Source organism: Procambarus clarkii, chromosome 54 (assembly GCF_040958095.1).
Source record: "Procambarus clarkii isolate CNS0578487 chromosome 54, FALCON_Pclarkii_2.0, whole genome shotgun sequence".
Taxonomy (NCBI): Eukaryota; Metazoa; Arthropoda; class Malacostraca; order Decapoda; family Cambaridae; genus Procambarus; species Procambarus clarkii.
The window spans coordinates 2,656,513-2,672,566 of NC_091203.1; the positions used below are offsets into that span (position 1 = coordinate 2,656,513).

The 16,054-nt window shown below is 40.4% G+C and overlaps 3 protein-coding genes across 3 annotated transcripts; all 3 read right to left on the reverse strand.

Moving 5' to 3' along the window:
• Positions 1–4,618: 4,618 nt before the first annotated feature.
• Positions 4,619–5,008, reverse strand: LOC138352578 (uncharacterized). The gene has a single exon (XM_069305067.1). The coding sequence runs from the start codon at positions 5,006–5,008 to the stop codon at positions 4,619–4,621; it is 390 nt and encodes a 129-aa protein (XP_069161168.1).
• Positions 5,009–5,298: 290 nt separating this feature from the next.
• Positions 5,299–6,323, reverse strand: LOC138352579 (uncharacterized). The gene is made up of 2 exons (XM_069305068.1): positions 5,964–6,323; positions 5,299–5,829 (listed from the first exon to the last, which is right to left on the reverse strand). The coding sequence occupies exons 1-2, from the start codon at positions 6,321–6,323 to the stop codon at positions 5,299–5,301; spliced, it is 891 nt and encodes a 296-aa protein (XP_069161169.1).
• Positions 6,324–7,337: 1,014 nt separating this feature from the next.
• LOC138352580 (uncharacterized) lies at positions 7,338–8,090 on the reverse strand. Its single transcript, XM_069305070.1, has one exon. It carries the CDS (start codon positions 8,088–8,090, stop codon positions 7,338–7,340), a length of 753 nt encoding a protein of 250 aa, XP_069161171.1.
• Between the last annotated feature and the right edge of the window lie 7,964 nt (positions 8,091–16,054).

Consider the following 16,054-nt stretch of genomic DNA (forward strand, 5'->3'; position numbering starts at 1 on the left):
TTCGCCTTCTGGTTCAACCTGTTGGTTCTGCATCATGGTTTACCCTCCTGATCTGCTTACTGGGGAATGGTTATGCCTTCTGGGTCTGTATATTGGTTCTGATTCGTTATTTTGCCATCTAATCCGCATCCTGATTCTGTCTTCTGGCTTGCCCTTCTGATGTTGCATTGCCTTCCAGCTCTTCTTTTTGGTTCTGACTTCTGGTTCTACCTTCTAATTCTGCTTTCTAATTCTGCCTACTGATTCTGCATTTTAATTCTGCATTCTAATTCTGCCTTCTAATTTTGGTTCCTGGGTTCCTTAGTATGTCACTACTAAGGAAACTACTCCATGCCTGCACTAAAAAAGGCACCTTTCTTGAGCCCAGATGGACACATGTATAAGCAAGTAGATGGGGTCGCCATGGGTTTTCCCCTAGGTGTCCTGTTAGCAAACTTCTACATGGGTACCTTCGAGCAGAGGGTCTTAGTTGACGTGGACTTGAAACCGGCCATATACTGCAGGTATGTTGACGACATTTTTAGGCAGGTACCTGATGCCAGACATCTGCAGCAGCTGAAGGAGGCATTCGACTGGAATTCTGTGTTGAGTTTCACTTACGAGATGGAGAAGGATGGGAAGCTGCCCTTTCTAGATGTAACAGTCATGGAAAGGAGGGGAGGTTTCCACACTGCAGTCTACACTAAGGAAACAAACATAGGAATGTGCCTCAGTGCCAATAGTGACTGCCCAGACAGGTACAAGAAGAGTGTTGTCGACGCTTACGTCGACCGTGCTCTCAGCCACAGATCAGGATGGAAGCAAGTCGATGAAGAACGCTGTAGGGTAAGGCGGGTCCTAGTCAACAACGGCTTCTCCAATGGTTTCGTTGAAGACATCATAAAAAGAAAGGTGAAACCCCATGCAACCTCTGAAGCATCAACTAACACAACACCTGTATCCCCTATTAGACTATTTTACAGCAACTTCTTTTCAACATCTCATAAAATGGAGGAAAGGGTCCTGAAAGATATTGTTAATAGGAACGTTATCCCTACAGACAAAAATCAGAAGATACAATTGACGATTTACTATAAAACCAAAAAAATGGCCAAGCTACTCATGAAAAACTCTCCAGACACAAAGCAGAACGCCTTAATGGAGACCAACATCGTTTATGCCTTCAAATGCCCACTTGGGGATTGTAAGCCCCAAAGAACTCAGTATATAGGCAAGACAACAACGTCTCCTTCCAGGTGATTAACAATGCATAAGCAACAGGGCTCCTTTAAGGAACATATAATCTCTTCCCACAACCAGACTATCACCAGAGAAGTCTTAATAAACAACACAGAAATCATCACTAGATACAGTGATAGAAGGCGGCTCGACATCTGCGAAGCACTACACACCAAAATTCAACACCAGCAATCAACAGCCAATTAATGCACACCTATATTCTACCCACTTCAAGACTCCATACCAATATAGAAGAATCAAGAGGAAGTATGGGCCAATAAGCCCTTTGCAGTTATTTCCATTCATATGCTTATCCAATTAATACCCTTTGTTATGTGTTCTGTCTTGTGTTTGTCACAAGTTTGTTCACCTCATTCAAAACTGTTTTACCATATCACCTCATCCTGTGGAAAAATCCAAGCAGCTTTAAATCTTTAATTGACTTTAATATGATAATTTTATTTGATTAATTTCTTAGTTAGTTCTTAGTAATAAATTAGTTAATTAAGCAAGTAAGTAAACAAGTAAGTAAGTGAGTGGACTGTGTGTACTGATTCAGCTGCCTGAATTTATCTCATATAATTGGGGGGACAATTTGCAGCTTAAACCACTTTGAGATGGCTCCTTCATAAACCACAAATTGTTTACCTAATCTTCAATATGTAAATTATAAATCATACCACATATGGTGGTCTAATCTACTATTACTATAGCAATAATGAATTATAAATACTAATACTATGTCTACAGTATTGTACAAAAAAAGGGGCTTAGTTGTTCCTGTTGATGGGGGACTGCTAAGGCTGTGTAATTGTAGCATCAAAATTGGGTGTGGCTCTGTGCCTCTGAGTGCCACCTAATAGCGGTTGCCTGGAGGCCTACAAAACTTGGTGTCCAGCTAGGTAATAATCTTATATTGAGGGCCCACTGTCTGCTTAGCTTCTTGTAACTCAAAATCACAATTACCTGCCAAGTTTAAAGAAATAATAATGTTTCCCTAAGCTCATAAGTACAGGTATGACATGGAATATGAGTGTGTTGAGCTGAGTAAGCGTATATGGTTGTGGGTTTTAATCATACATTATGGTTATTAAACCTATTTATGAATAAACCGGCCAATTTATACAAAAATACTTGGTAAAACGGATACTGGCGTTCCTGTGTTTGCAGAGGTATTGTCGTTGTAGATCTCTTGGGATAGAGTATGTCTATCGTACGAGAATAGTATCACAATCCTCTGGAACGCTCGTTTTCATGTTGTTATTGTTCTCTCTGTGTAGAGTGACGCTCCCTTCCTCCTTATTCCGATGTTTTGGTTCTACTTCTAGATTTAATTTTACAGTAACAAGGGAGCCAAGCTATGTTTTGGTGTTAAAAATTATATTCAGTCCTAGTGAACCCTTTTTTATTAAATTTAAGCGCCAGACTGTTGTTTAAAGGAAATTATGAGTAATGTAAATACGTGACGTCGATGACGTCACGGAATCACCCATTCTCTTTTCTTTAAAAGGATAACCATGTTATTATGTGTGTCGGATTTCTGACATAATTCCGAGGGGGGGGGGGAAGAACACGGGTCGAAGTCCCGGTAAGGACTCTGATCACTTTATTCTTCTCCTTCAGAATTATAGTGCTGCTTTAATTTTAGTTTACATTGTTGTGCTGCAGTCCTTTGGGGATGTATGTCCCATACTGGCGTTTCGGGTGCTGGAAGTCGTTGAACGTCTTGTTTTCCTGCCAGTTTTAAAGGAACTAATTTCTCTAATGTTTTGAGAGTAGTGTTGCCTCGGCATTTTACTTTCACTATTCTCAAAATGCCCTGACTATCTGGATGAACAGAGACTATTTGGCCTATAGGCCACTCTGAGCGTGGCCCATCGCTGTCCACCAAAACTTGGTTACCAAGGTTCAAGTTTATTCTGTTGCAGGGGTTGTTTGCCCCGTAATGATACTCCCTCAGAGCAGTAAAGTATTCTCGAGTACATACGTCATTCCACCAACCTATCACCCCTGATAGATGTTTGAAACGTTGAACCAAATCACTCTCTCCGACATATGAAGGATCCTCTGGTTCCTCGTTTGTAAGGGACATAAGGGGTATTGAGAGGTCTCCCATACATCAGATGAGCTGGACTTAATGGTTAACGCTGAAAAACATCAATCAGAGAGGTAGGTAAGTAGTCGGTTATTAACTTGTGCTTCTACCTCTATGACTACAGTTTGGAGCTCCTTTAGGTCAATCTTTTGGTGGTGTACGCTTTTCCGTAGAGAACGTTTCACCGTACCAATCATGCGTTCATAGAAGCCTCCGTGCCATGGTGCTCTGAGAGGTATGAATTTCCAGTGGCACTGCCGTTGACTTAGGGATGTGTGTACCTTTGGGTGTGTCCAGATTTTCCCTCAGACATGCTTCTCCTGCCACTAAGTTGGACCCATTGTCTGAGATCATTAACTAAGGACAGGAACTACGTGAAGCAAACCTGCGCAAAGCCTGTAAGATTGCCTCGGCACTCATATCGGGAGTGACTTCTAGATGGACTGCCCTTGTTTTGGCACAAGTAAAAAGACAGATATAGGCCTTTACTGGTTTTTTGTCCTTGGTGCCTGTTAGTGTTAGTGCTCCTGTGAAATCTACTCCTGTAGTCTCAAAGGGACGAATATGTACAACTCGTTCCTTTGGAAGTGGAGGAGGGCCAGGATATGGACACACTCTGGCATCGTATCTCCGGCAAATAACACAGGATTTAATTATTGATTTTACTGTCTGCCTACCTTGGGATAGCCAGTACTGTTGTCTTAATTCGGTGAGAGTATCAAATACCCCACCATGCAGAGTGCTGTATTAGTGTATGTGTAACACAATTAGTTTGCTTACTATGTGGTGACGAGGAAGCAATATTGGATTTTTTGTTTCCAGATCTATGTCAGCATGCTGCAAGCGGCCTCTGCATCTGATTATGTTATAATTATCGGTGTCTAACCATAGACCCAGATCATTTTGCAGCTTCTTAGGAACATTGTCAAATTCTGTCACGAATGTGTCTGTCTGAGCTCTTTTGACCCAGTACCTTAGGGCACTAGGGAATTTATGCCTGATTCCTATTTCCTTTAAAAAATCAAACACTATTTGGGTGACACCTATTAGTCTGTTCAGTTCAGAGTACCTAGTAGGATCAATTACCAAAGTCCGAGGCAGTTCTGGGTTCTAAGTGGGAACAGTGACATTGGTCACAATGACTTGTGGCTCTTGTTTAGGCCACTGGTCGCTGATTAGCAACTGAGGTCCATTGAACCACATCTCTGCCCTTGTTAATTGCCGTAAAGTCAGGCCTCGGGAGAGATAGTCAGCTGGATTCTCTTTGGTGGGTACATATCTCAGTTTATACTCTGCCGGCAACTCTCATATTTCCTTAACGCGGTTACTCACATAAGGATTCTTACTATTATTGTTTTTAACCCACTGAAGCACTGCCTCATTATCTGACCATACCACTGTTTCTTCAGAGTGGATGTTGCTTAAGGCCTTGATCCGATAATGAGCCAATCTTACACCTAGCAGTAAGGCTGTTAATTCCAGTTGTGGCAATGATCTTTTCTTTAACGGGTTCACTCTGGTCTTTGATGTGAGCAAACTGGCTTGCCCATTTGAAACCAGGTAAGCTACTGTGCCATAAGCCTTTCCTGAGGCATCACAAAATACATGTAGCTTAATTGGTTCTATTTCATTTACTACTGTGTTCTGAGGAAACTTGACAGACTGTAGGATACTTAAATCTTTCACTAGCACCATTTTTCTTGTAAGGTAGGTGTTAGAAGATCATCCCACCCTATCTTTTGTTGCCAACATTCCTGTATTATCAACTTTCCATTAATTAAGATTGGACTTAATAGTCCTAATGGGTTGAAGGGTTTGCTGACTTGTGAGAGTAATTTTCTCATTGTTAAGTTAGTGGTATCTGGCTCCACCTATCTTCTTGAGGTGATTGATTTGATTTTGATTGATTTTACTACTGTGGAAATATGAGAGTTGCCAACAGAGTATAAACTGAGATATGTACCCACCAAAGAGAATCCAGCTGACTATCTCTCCCGAGGCCTGACTTTACGGCAATTAAATACCACCGACTTGATTGTCAACTGATCTGTTGTCGTATCCCATTCGACGCCTAGTACTTTTGTCTTCTCGGGTACCTGGTAGTCAGGAAATTCAGGTGCGATCAGTTGATTTAATTTGGCATTGTCGGAGACCCACGACTGGAGAGGCATATTTGCTCCCATTAATTCTCCATTGGCCTCATGGTTTATGTTCAACAGTTTACTCTCACTGCTGCTTGTTCCTTGGAAATTATTCACATACAAGTTATTGCTAATCTCTGTTTTGTTTGGGCTGTTGGACTTCTTCAAGTGCATATCTAAGGTAGCTTGAAGCAGAAACGATGATGTGGCCCCAAACAAAACAGACGCAAACCTGTAAGTCATTAATTCACTGTTTGGATCGTTAGGATCCTTGATCCATAGGAACTTTGTGTAGTTGTGGTCTTCTTCTTGGAGACCTACCCTAAGGAAAGCCTTGCTCATGTCAGCAGTATATGCGTAAGTCCCAATACGGAACTTTAACAGCACATCGTATAGCCTTTGTGTCAGGCTAAGGCCAGTTTACTCTGGCCTTAAACACTACTCTGCCTTGTCTTAGCACTGCAATTAAATACTATCCATAGTGGGGTAGTAGCAGAATTTTTCAGTACAGCGTGGTGTGGCAGGTAGTGTCCTTCCTTTGGGTTGTCATTTGTGACAACTTCGATAAATTTGTCATCAAGTTGCTTCTGTATTATATAATGGTACAATTTCAAGTTCTCAGGATGTCTTTGTAAGCGCAACACCTGTGATCTTAATTGGTTTTTTGCCATAAAATGGTTGACAGGTAGCTGAGAGTGATTCAGCTTCCATGGTAACCTGACCCAGTATTGATTGTCTCTGTAAATAACTGAGTCAAGGTATTGTTTGTAAGTCCAGTCGTCATCTGGACTAGGTTGTTCAGGGACAATGCCGAGAGTTGCCAGGTCCCATAGCTTATGAACAGGGGGATCAAGCTCATCCTCGGACATGTCTCTGAATTGCAGTGGAGACTGTTCTCCTGGTCATGCAACCAATACTGGGTTGGCATGTTGGTGGTTTGCAGGTGCTGGTTGCTTCAGTTGTAATACTGGGCCTCTTAGCAAATAGCCACCTGCAGATGGTAACAAGTTCATTCCTTGTTTTTCTTCCTTTCCTTTGATAAACGTATGGTAGACATCTGATCCCATAAGGATTCCAATATTGGAAAGGTTGTCTGATGCGATTTTGTCAGCCAATTCGATTCCCTTTCTTTCAGAAATTTGGCTGTTGTCCCTAGACCATATACATACAGGTCTGTTGCGAATCTATCTACTACAAGAGCTTGTATCATTCGGACATAACCGCCTAAACGTACTTTAGGTTGTACTATCTTGAAGACTCGGGCTCCTGAGTAAGTCAGGAATCCTGCTATGTCTATTAGTGCCTCTCGTACAGGTTTGAGTTTCAGGTCATCTACCAACTCCTTTGAGAGAAAAGTCATTTGGGATCCTTAGTCAAATAATCCACGTACGGTGGCTTTGGACTCTCCATTTTTAATGATCAATTGAGCAGTGGGTAGAGCTGATTTATGATCAGACCTTGTTGAGAAGACACTTATGTCAGGTAACACAGTACAAAGCTGTACTGAAGTGGATGTTCCTTCCCCCTCCAGTGGTTTGGGAGACTTTGTACTTGAGTCCGCACAGAGTGCTGTATGGTGTTGACCCTTATGGCATCTATTGCAGGTGCATATTTGAGTTGTACAGGTGTTGGGATTATCTGCCCTTATACACCTGGTACATTTACATAACTCCTTGAGTCGTTTTATGCATGTAGCACGACCAGGGTAAGCTTTGCAATGGTACATGAAATGTGGTTGTTCACAGAACACACTTGGTTTCCAGACGTTAACAGCATCTTGGGGAGTCTCCGGTTTGGGTGATGCATAAACTGTAGGTTTGGAGGGGACCAACTGCATATGTGCCCACACTGCCTTGTTTCCACTTTGGGGAGGGGGAAGATGTTTAAGATTTATTTGGAGTACTGTTTGTACTCTGTTGTTTACTATTAGTGGTAGAAGAAGGTTTAGATGTCGCTTTTCCATCTCGGTTATCTCTTTGTCTTTCTATGATGGAACGCAAACCTTCGTATATCTCATTTACTGTCAGTGAAGATTTGTTATACACGACAAACAACTTATCCAGTACGTCACTGGGTAATTTGCGTTTCATATGGACTTGGAGTATCCAGTTGGATTCGTCCAAGTTGACCTTGTTCTTAAGTGCCTTGAGCAGGGACTCAAGCTCCAATCTAAAGGCTTGGATTGAGTCAGCTGTACTATCTGGAGGGTTAATATCCAACAGCTTCTGGGTTAGAAGTCTGATTGTCCTTTCTGGCTTAGCATAATTATCCTTAAGGAGCTGTACTGCATTGTTATAACCGTCATCTGTAAAGGTCAGATTACAGACCACCTTTAATGCTTCATTCTTTAAGACATCCTGCAAATATGTAAATTTTGTTGTCTTTGCTACATTGGCATTAGAATCCACAGAATCGACAAATTTGTTCCAGAAGTTGTCCCAACTCTCGTCCTCAGTACCAGAGAAAGTTGGGAGACTGAGTGATGGTAATTTGACTTCTGGTTGTGTCGGGTTTTGGGAAGCTGTGGCTGCAATATTTGTATTAGCCACAAGTATGGTTATTAAACTGTCAAAGTGTTGTAACTTTGTATGCATTTTATCTTCGTAATCTGCATTTTCTTGTATTACAACATCCATTGCCTCTTCATTGATATTGGTGGTTGCGAGGATATCCTGATATTTCAGGATTTGCAAGAGCACATGTTGATATTTGATCTTTGCGACCTTATAATAGCCTTCCAGTTCTACATAATTAACTGGAGTTTTTGATTACTTAAATCCTCCCATTTTTTGATCTGTTGGGTTAAGTGGCCCTTCATACCAATGAGGGTTTCCTTTACATTTTTGGCAGTAGACATAATGGCTGTATTTGCTAGACGTGTTGCAAATGTACTAATACTAAGCCTTGTTGGACTGTTTCTGACACTTGAGTTAGAAGAGCCACTAGTTTCCAAACTAGAGCTGTTTATCATTTAAAAAATACACTATATAATCATATACACTATAATTTGAGTGGTAAGCTTGCATCAATGCTGGAAATTCCTCAAGTTAGCCTTTCATTATCACTCTTGGTTGGTACAGAGACGCAGGTTAACACTCAAAGGTGAAATGATTATAGTTAAATTATTGCTAGAGTTATGGTAATATTATGTAGACAACCCAACTCGGGTTGTCATGAGTACTGCATAAAAATATGTACTTGCTAGGTTGTAATATATGTTTAACTCTAGACAAGTGTAAAATTCTTACCCTTACACCAGGTTAGCACAATAAATTAGACTAGGTTGCTGTACAACACCAGCCTAAAAATACCTTACCCTTGTGCAAGAATTAGTTGTAAATAATGTGGCATTCAGTAATTGTTACAGTAATGGTGCAATATTAAAAAGTAATGTTTATATAAACACTTAAAATTATAAAAACCATATACATTTATAAGTAAATTAGCCTCCTATCACCCTCTTGTAACGAAAAAGTAAAATTGTTCTTTTGGTACTGGCCTCGGAAGAATAATAGTGCTTGTTGTAAATTCTGTTTATTATTTGCCGAGATTGAAAAGTTAGGCTAGAAAAATGTAAAATGTATTTCAGTGTCTTCCTGCTATAATTAATGTATATGTAAATATTGTGTAAATATTGAACTAATATTATATATAGATCCTAATCCGGATCATGAATCCGGTTCGTTAAAGACCATATTTTATGTGGAAAAATCCTACCAGCTTTAAATCTTTAATTGACTTTAATTTGATAATTTTATTTGATTAATTTCTTAGTTAGTTCATAGTAATAAGATAGTTAATTAAGCAAGTGAATAAGTGAGTGGACTGTATGTACTGATTCAGCTGTCTGAATTTATCTCACATAATTGGGGGGACAATTTGCAGCTTAAACCACTTTGAGATGGCTCCTTCATAAACCACAAATTGTTTACCTAATCTTCAATATGTAAATTTTAAATCATACCACATATGGTGATCTAATCTACTATTATTATAGCAATATTGAATTATAATTACTAATACTATGTCTACAGTATTGTACAAAAATAGGGGCTTAGTTGTTCCTGTTGATGGGGGACTGCTAAGGCTGTGTAATTGTAGCATCAAAATTGGGTGTGGCTCTGTGCCTCTGAGTGTCACCTAATAGCGGTTGCCTGGAGGCCTACAAAACTTGGTGTCCAGCTAGGTAATAATCTTATATTGAGGGCCCACTGTCTGCTTAGCTTCTTGTAACTCAAAATCACAATTACCTGCCAAGTTTAAAGAAATAATAATGTTTCCCTAAGCTCATAAGTACAGGTATGACATGGAATATGAGTGTGTTGAGCTGAGTAAGCGTACTTGGTTGTGGGTTTTAATCATACATTATGGTTATTAAACCTATTTATGAATAAACCGGCCAATTTATACAAAAATACATGGTAAGACGGATACTGGCGTTTCTGTGGTTGTAGAGGTATTGTCGTTGTGGAATACAAACGCAATGGAATGGAACGCAAACCTTCGGATACAAAAAAAATAAAAATAAAAATAAAATGTTTATTCAGGTAAGGTACATACATACAAGAGATTTTACATAGATTGATAGATTTATAGATAGGGCTAGTACATACAATGCCTAAAGCCACTATTACGCAAAGCGTTTCGGGCAGGAAAAACTTTATTGACTAATACTTAATGAGTATAAAGAATAAAATGGGTTGAGAACAAATAAAAATAAAGATGAAAATGGGGAAACATGGCTGAAAAAGCAGCACAAATACAAATAGGTCGACAAACAACGTTGTTTAAAAAAACAAACATGGGTTGACAATAGTGGGGTAAGGTAGGTTACAGGGAATTTATTAGGTAGTGCTTCGTTTTTATCTTAAACTGGTTGAGAGAGGTACAGTCTTTAACATGGTTGGGAAGGTCATTCCACATTCTGGGTCCCTTGATTTGTAGAGCATTTCTAGTTTGATTAAGTCGTACTATTGGAATATCAAAACTGAATTTATTTCTGGTGTGGTGCTCATGGGCTCTGTTACAACCTTCAATGAAGCTTTTGAGGTCAGGATTGGCATTACAGTTCAGCGTTTTATAAATGTATAATACACATGAGAGAATGTGCAGTGACTTAATATCTAACATATTCAGAGATTTGAGTAGGGGTACCGAGTGATGTCTGGGGCCAGAGTTGGATATTGTCCTAATGGCAGCTTTGTGTTGAATAATTAGAGGACATAAATGATTTTGGGTAGTAGAACCCCAAGCACACAAATACCATAGTTGAGATATGGATAGATGAGGGAGTAATAGAGCGTCACCAGGGCATGGCGGGGTACATAATATATGATCTTAGAAAGAATGCCAACAGTTTTTGAAACTTTTTGTGATATATTTAGAATGTGTCCCTGGAAATTCAGCTTGTGGTCAATGAGAACGTCAAGGAATTTGCCATCTAATTTGTTACAAATTTGGGTATTGTTAATTCTGAGAGTTATTTGATTAGAGGATTTATTGCCAAACAGAATATAGAATGTTTTGTCAATGTTAAGGGTGAGTTTGTTGGCAGTTAGCAAAAGATGGACTTTATTTAGCTCAGTATTTACTGTGGTATTTAGAGCAAGGGGGTCAGGACTGGAGTAAATGAAGGTTGTGTCGTCAGCAAATAGAATTGGTTTGAGGTGTTGGGAGGCATTTGGAAGATCATTAATGTAGATGAGAAAGAGGAGAGGGCCAAGTATGCTGCCCGGAGGAACACCAATGTTGATGGGTAGGGTGGGAGAAATTGAATTATTCACAGAAACATACTGGAGCCTGTCAGTATGGTAAGATTTGAGGTATTGCTGCTAAACACCTCAAATGACATGGTGGAAGTGCTGATAATCAAAATAGAGATTCTAAATGTAGTTATTGTCCTTGTATATAAGTCACAGGAGGCAAGCCCTCAGCAGTTTAAAGACCAACTAATGAAAATCGAACTCTGCTTAGAAAACCTCACAAATCCAGCTCCAAACATCATCCTGCTTGGGGACTTCAACCTACGGCACCTGAAATGGAAGCACCTGGCTAATACAGTATTATCAGAAAGAATACCAGGAAGTAGCCTAAATGAACAGGCACATGCAGATGACCTGCTACGGATGTGTGACAGGTTTGCCTTAAACCAGCAAATAGTAGAACCAACTAGGAAGGAGAACACGCTGGACCTCATTTTCACTAATAATGATGAATTGATCAGGAACATAATGATTACAAATACCTGTTACTCAGATCACAACTTAATTGAAGTTATGACAACCATGGGGAGTAGACCTTCAAAACCAGTCCAGATTCCTGGTGGAGGAGATTTCAGCAAATTCAACTTCAATAATAAACAGACAAACTGGGAGCAAATAAACCAGGACTTCACAGAAATAAACTGGGAAGAACAGCTAGAAAATGCAAAACTGAACCAGTGCCTGGAAAAAATAAGCTCAGTAGCACTAGAAATATGTTCAAACCGCATACCCCTAAGAAAAAAGAGAAAGAGATGCAGATTGGAACGAGAACGTCGTTCCCTATATAGGCGAAGAAAACGAATCGCAGAACAACTTGAGAGTCGCACCCTATCTCAAGAACGGCGAAGAAGGTTAGGTAGAGAAATAGAAACAATTGAACGGAAGCTACAAGAATTATACAAAACCCAGGAGAGGCAAAGAGAGCAAAAGGCCATCAGTGAAATAGAGAGAAATCCGAAATATTTTTTCTCCTATGCAAAATCAAGAAAAAAAAAAAAAAAAAAAAAAAAAAAAAACATCTAGTATCGGGCCCCTGCGAAAGGGAGATGGAACTTTCACCGATGACAACAAAGGAATGAGCGAGCTACTGAGGAAGCAGTACGACTCTGTTTTCAGCGAGCCATTAAACATACTAAAGATTGATAACCCAAATTAATTTTTCATGGATATGATACCAACATCAAATCATATATCAGACGTGACCCTATCCCCACTGGATTTTGAAGAAGCCATAAACAGTATGCCTATGCACTCTGCACCAGGCCCGGATTCTTGGAACTCCATATTCATAAAGAACTGTAAAAAACCACTATCGCAGGCCCTCCACATTCTGTGGAGACAAAGCCTAGATACTGGCGTTATTCCTAATATACTAAAAACAGCAGAGCTAGCACCACTTCCTAAATGAGGAAATAAGGCAGAGGCAAAAAATTACAGACTGATAGCACTAACATCGCACATCATAAAAAATTTTGAGAGAGTGCTAAGAAGTAAGATCACAAAATACATGGAATCCCAGCATCTCCATAACCCCGGACAACATGGTTTCAGAACAGGGCGCTCTTGCCTGTCGCAGTTGCTGCACCACTATGATATGGCATTAGATGCTATGGAAGACAAACAAAACGCTGATGTAATTTACACAGATTTCGCAAAAGCTTTTGATAAATGTGACCATGGTGTTATTGCACATAAAATGCGTTCAAAAGGAATTACCGGAAAAATAGTCAGATGGATCTACAATTTCCTGACCAACAGAACCCAATGTGTAATAGTCAACAAAATAAAATCCAGCCCATGAACCGTGAAGAGCTCAGTTCCCCAGGGTACTGTGCTTGCTCCAGTACTTTTTCTCATCCTCATATCGGACATAGACAAGAACACAACCTATAGCACTGTATCATCCTTTGCAGATGACACTAGGATCTTCATGAGAGTAGGCAACATAGAGGACATGGCAAACCTCCAGTTAGATGTAGATCAGGTCTTTCTATGGACTACAGAAAATAATATGGTGTTTAACGAAGATAAGTTCCAGCTCATGCACTATGGAAAAAATGAAAATATAAAAACGGAAACCACGTACAAAACTCAGGCAAATCATAACATGATTTGAACAAAAAGGCAATGTAAAGGATCTGGATGTACTCATGTCGGAAGACCTTACCTTTAAAGAACACAATAAAGTAGCTGTCACAACTGCAAGAAAAATGACAGGTTGGATAACAAAAACTTTTCACACTAGAGATGCTATACCGATGATGATACTTTTCAAAACACTTGTGCTCTCTAGAGTGGAGTACTGCTGCACAATGACCGCCCCTTTCAAAGCTGGAGAAATTGCTGACCTGGAGCTGAGGTGCCATAGGCACAATCAGAGAACACTGTATAAACATCAGAGGTCCGAGGTTGTTCAACGTCCTCCCAGCAAGCATAAGAAATATTGCCGGAACAACCGTGGACATTTTCAAGAGGAAACTAGATTTATTCCTCCAAGGAGTGCCGGACCAACCGGGCTGTGGTGGGTATGTGGGCCTGCGGGCCGCTCCAAGCAACAGCCTGGTGGACCAAACTCTCACAAGTCGAGCCTGGCCTCGGGCCGGGCTTGGGGAGTAGAAGAACTCCCAGAACCCCATCAACCAGGTATCAACCAGGAGAGCGTGCAGAGATCCTTTACTGCTAGAATCCACTCAGTAAAACATCTAAACTATTGGGACCGACTAAAGAGCCTAAAACTGTACTCCCTTGAGAGCAGGCGGGAGAGGTACATAATAATTTACACGTGGAAAATATTAGAGGGGCTGGTTCCAAACCTGCACAAAGAAATAACATCACATGAGACCAGAAGACATGGCAGGATGTGCAGAATACCCCTGTTAAAAAGCAGAGGTGCAACAGGTACTCTGAGAGGGAACTCTATCAACATCAGAGGCCCAAGACTGTTCAACACGCTTCCACTACACATAAGGGGCATAACTGGCCGACCCCTAACAGTGTTCAAGAGAGAACTGGATAAGCACCTCCAAAGGATACCTGATCAACCAGGCTGTGACTCATACATCAGGCTGCGAGCAGCCGCGTCCAACAGCCTGGTTGATCAGTCCGGCAACCAGGAGGCCCGGTCGACGACCGGGCCGCGGGGACGTTAAGCCCCGGAAGCACCTCACGGTAACCTCAAGGTAAGGTAAGGTTGCAGGGAGTGTCCTCTGACTCCATAATGATGTAATTTAAGAAGAAGGTTTTGGTGGTTGACAGTGTCAAAAGCCTTCCGCAGGTCCACAAATAACCCAACAGGGAACTCATTTTTATCAAGAGCTGCATGAATCAAGTTAATCATACTAATAAGTGCATCGTTAGTGCTTTTTGGGGGTCTGAAGCCATATTGACAAGAGCTAAGTATTATGTGTTTGGCTAGATAAGAGTAAAGCTGCTTGTAGATTAGTTTTTCAAATATTTTTGATAAGTTAGGCAGGATTGATATAGGTCTGTAGTTGTTAACATCTGTGAGATCACCACATTTGTGGACAGGGGTTACTCTCGCTTTTTTTACCATATCTGGAAAGGTTTGGAGTTCAAGTGACTTGTTGAAGAGCAATGCAATAGCAGGGGCTAAAGAACTGGAGGCTTTTTTGTAAATTAAGGTTGGTATCTCCTCAAGGGCACTAGACTTGGTTTTAAGGGAAAGGATTATCTCATTAACGTCAGTGGAATTAGTAGGCTCTAGGTACAGAGACTGTGGATAGTTACCTGTAAGATAGTCCTTAATATCAGTACTCGAAGATGGAATATCATTTGCAAGGGATGTCCCAATGGAAGAGAAGAACCTATTGAACTCAATAGCAGAATCAGAGGCTGAGAGCTGACCATCGTTATTTGACAGGAGTGTTGGTTTGTTATTTAAAATCTTCTTGGATCCCAATATTTGTGAAATTGTGCTCCAAGTTTTTTTAATGTTGCTCTTTATTTGAGTAAATTTATCTTCGTAGTACTTAGTTTTGGCTCGTCTAAATATTTTAGATAGCAATAATGAGTAATTCTTTGAGAATTCTCTGGAGGTGGTTCCTAACCTATACTTCTTCTCAAGGTCATGTTTTTTTATTAATGGATTTAAGTATTTCCTTTGTAAGCCAAGGATTGTTAAGCCTTTTGGTTGTGACTTGTTTCGTAAGTATAGGACAGTGGGTGTTATAAAGGTTGAAAGTTTTTTGAAGAAAAGATTACACTGCTAGGTTGATGTTCCCTATGTTACCTAACTCGGACTCCCAGTTGACATTATCAGCAGCAGTTATAAAATTGTCTATAGCAGTTTCATTGTGCAGCCTAAAGCTTAACTCCCTTGTCTCTAGAGGCGGTTTGTTAATGTTTGTTAAGAGAAATGTGGGGTAATGGTCTGTAGTGCTATCGGTGATTATACCTGAAGTAAGCAGAGAGGTTATGTTGGTCCAGATGTGATCTAGAGTCGTGGCAGTACTATCAGTGATTCTAGTAGGTCAAGTGATTAAGGGTATGAGGAAGCAGGAATTCATACAGTTGAGGAAGCTAACAGCAGTAGGGTGTTCAGGCTCGCAGAGCTCAATATTAAAGTCCCCTGCGATAATTAGATGGTTTTTGTTCAGTCTGTTAACTAATATTAGATTTCTAAGGTTTGAGTTGAATTCGGACACATCAGTGTTAGGAGTTCTACAGACTGCACCCACAGACAGGACAGACTCAGCACCCTTGACTCTGAAACTGCCGAAGATATACGCCCCACAGCAGTCTCTAGTTCTAATTACTTTTAAGCATGTTAGTTCTTGGTGGTAGTAAAGAGCAGTACCACCACCTTTCTGATTTTGACG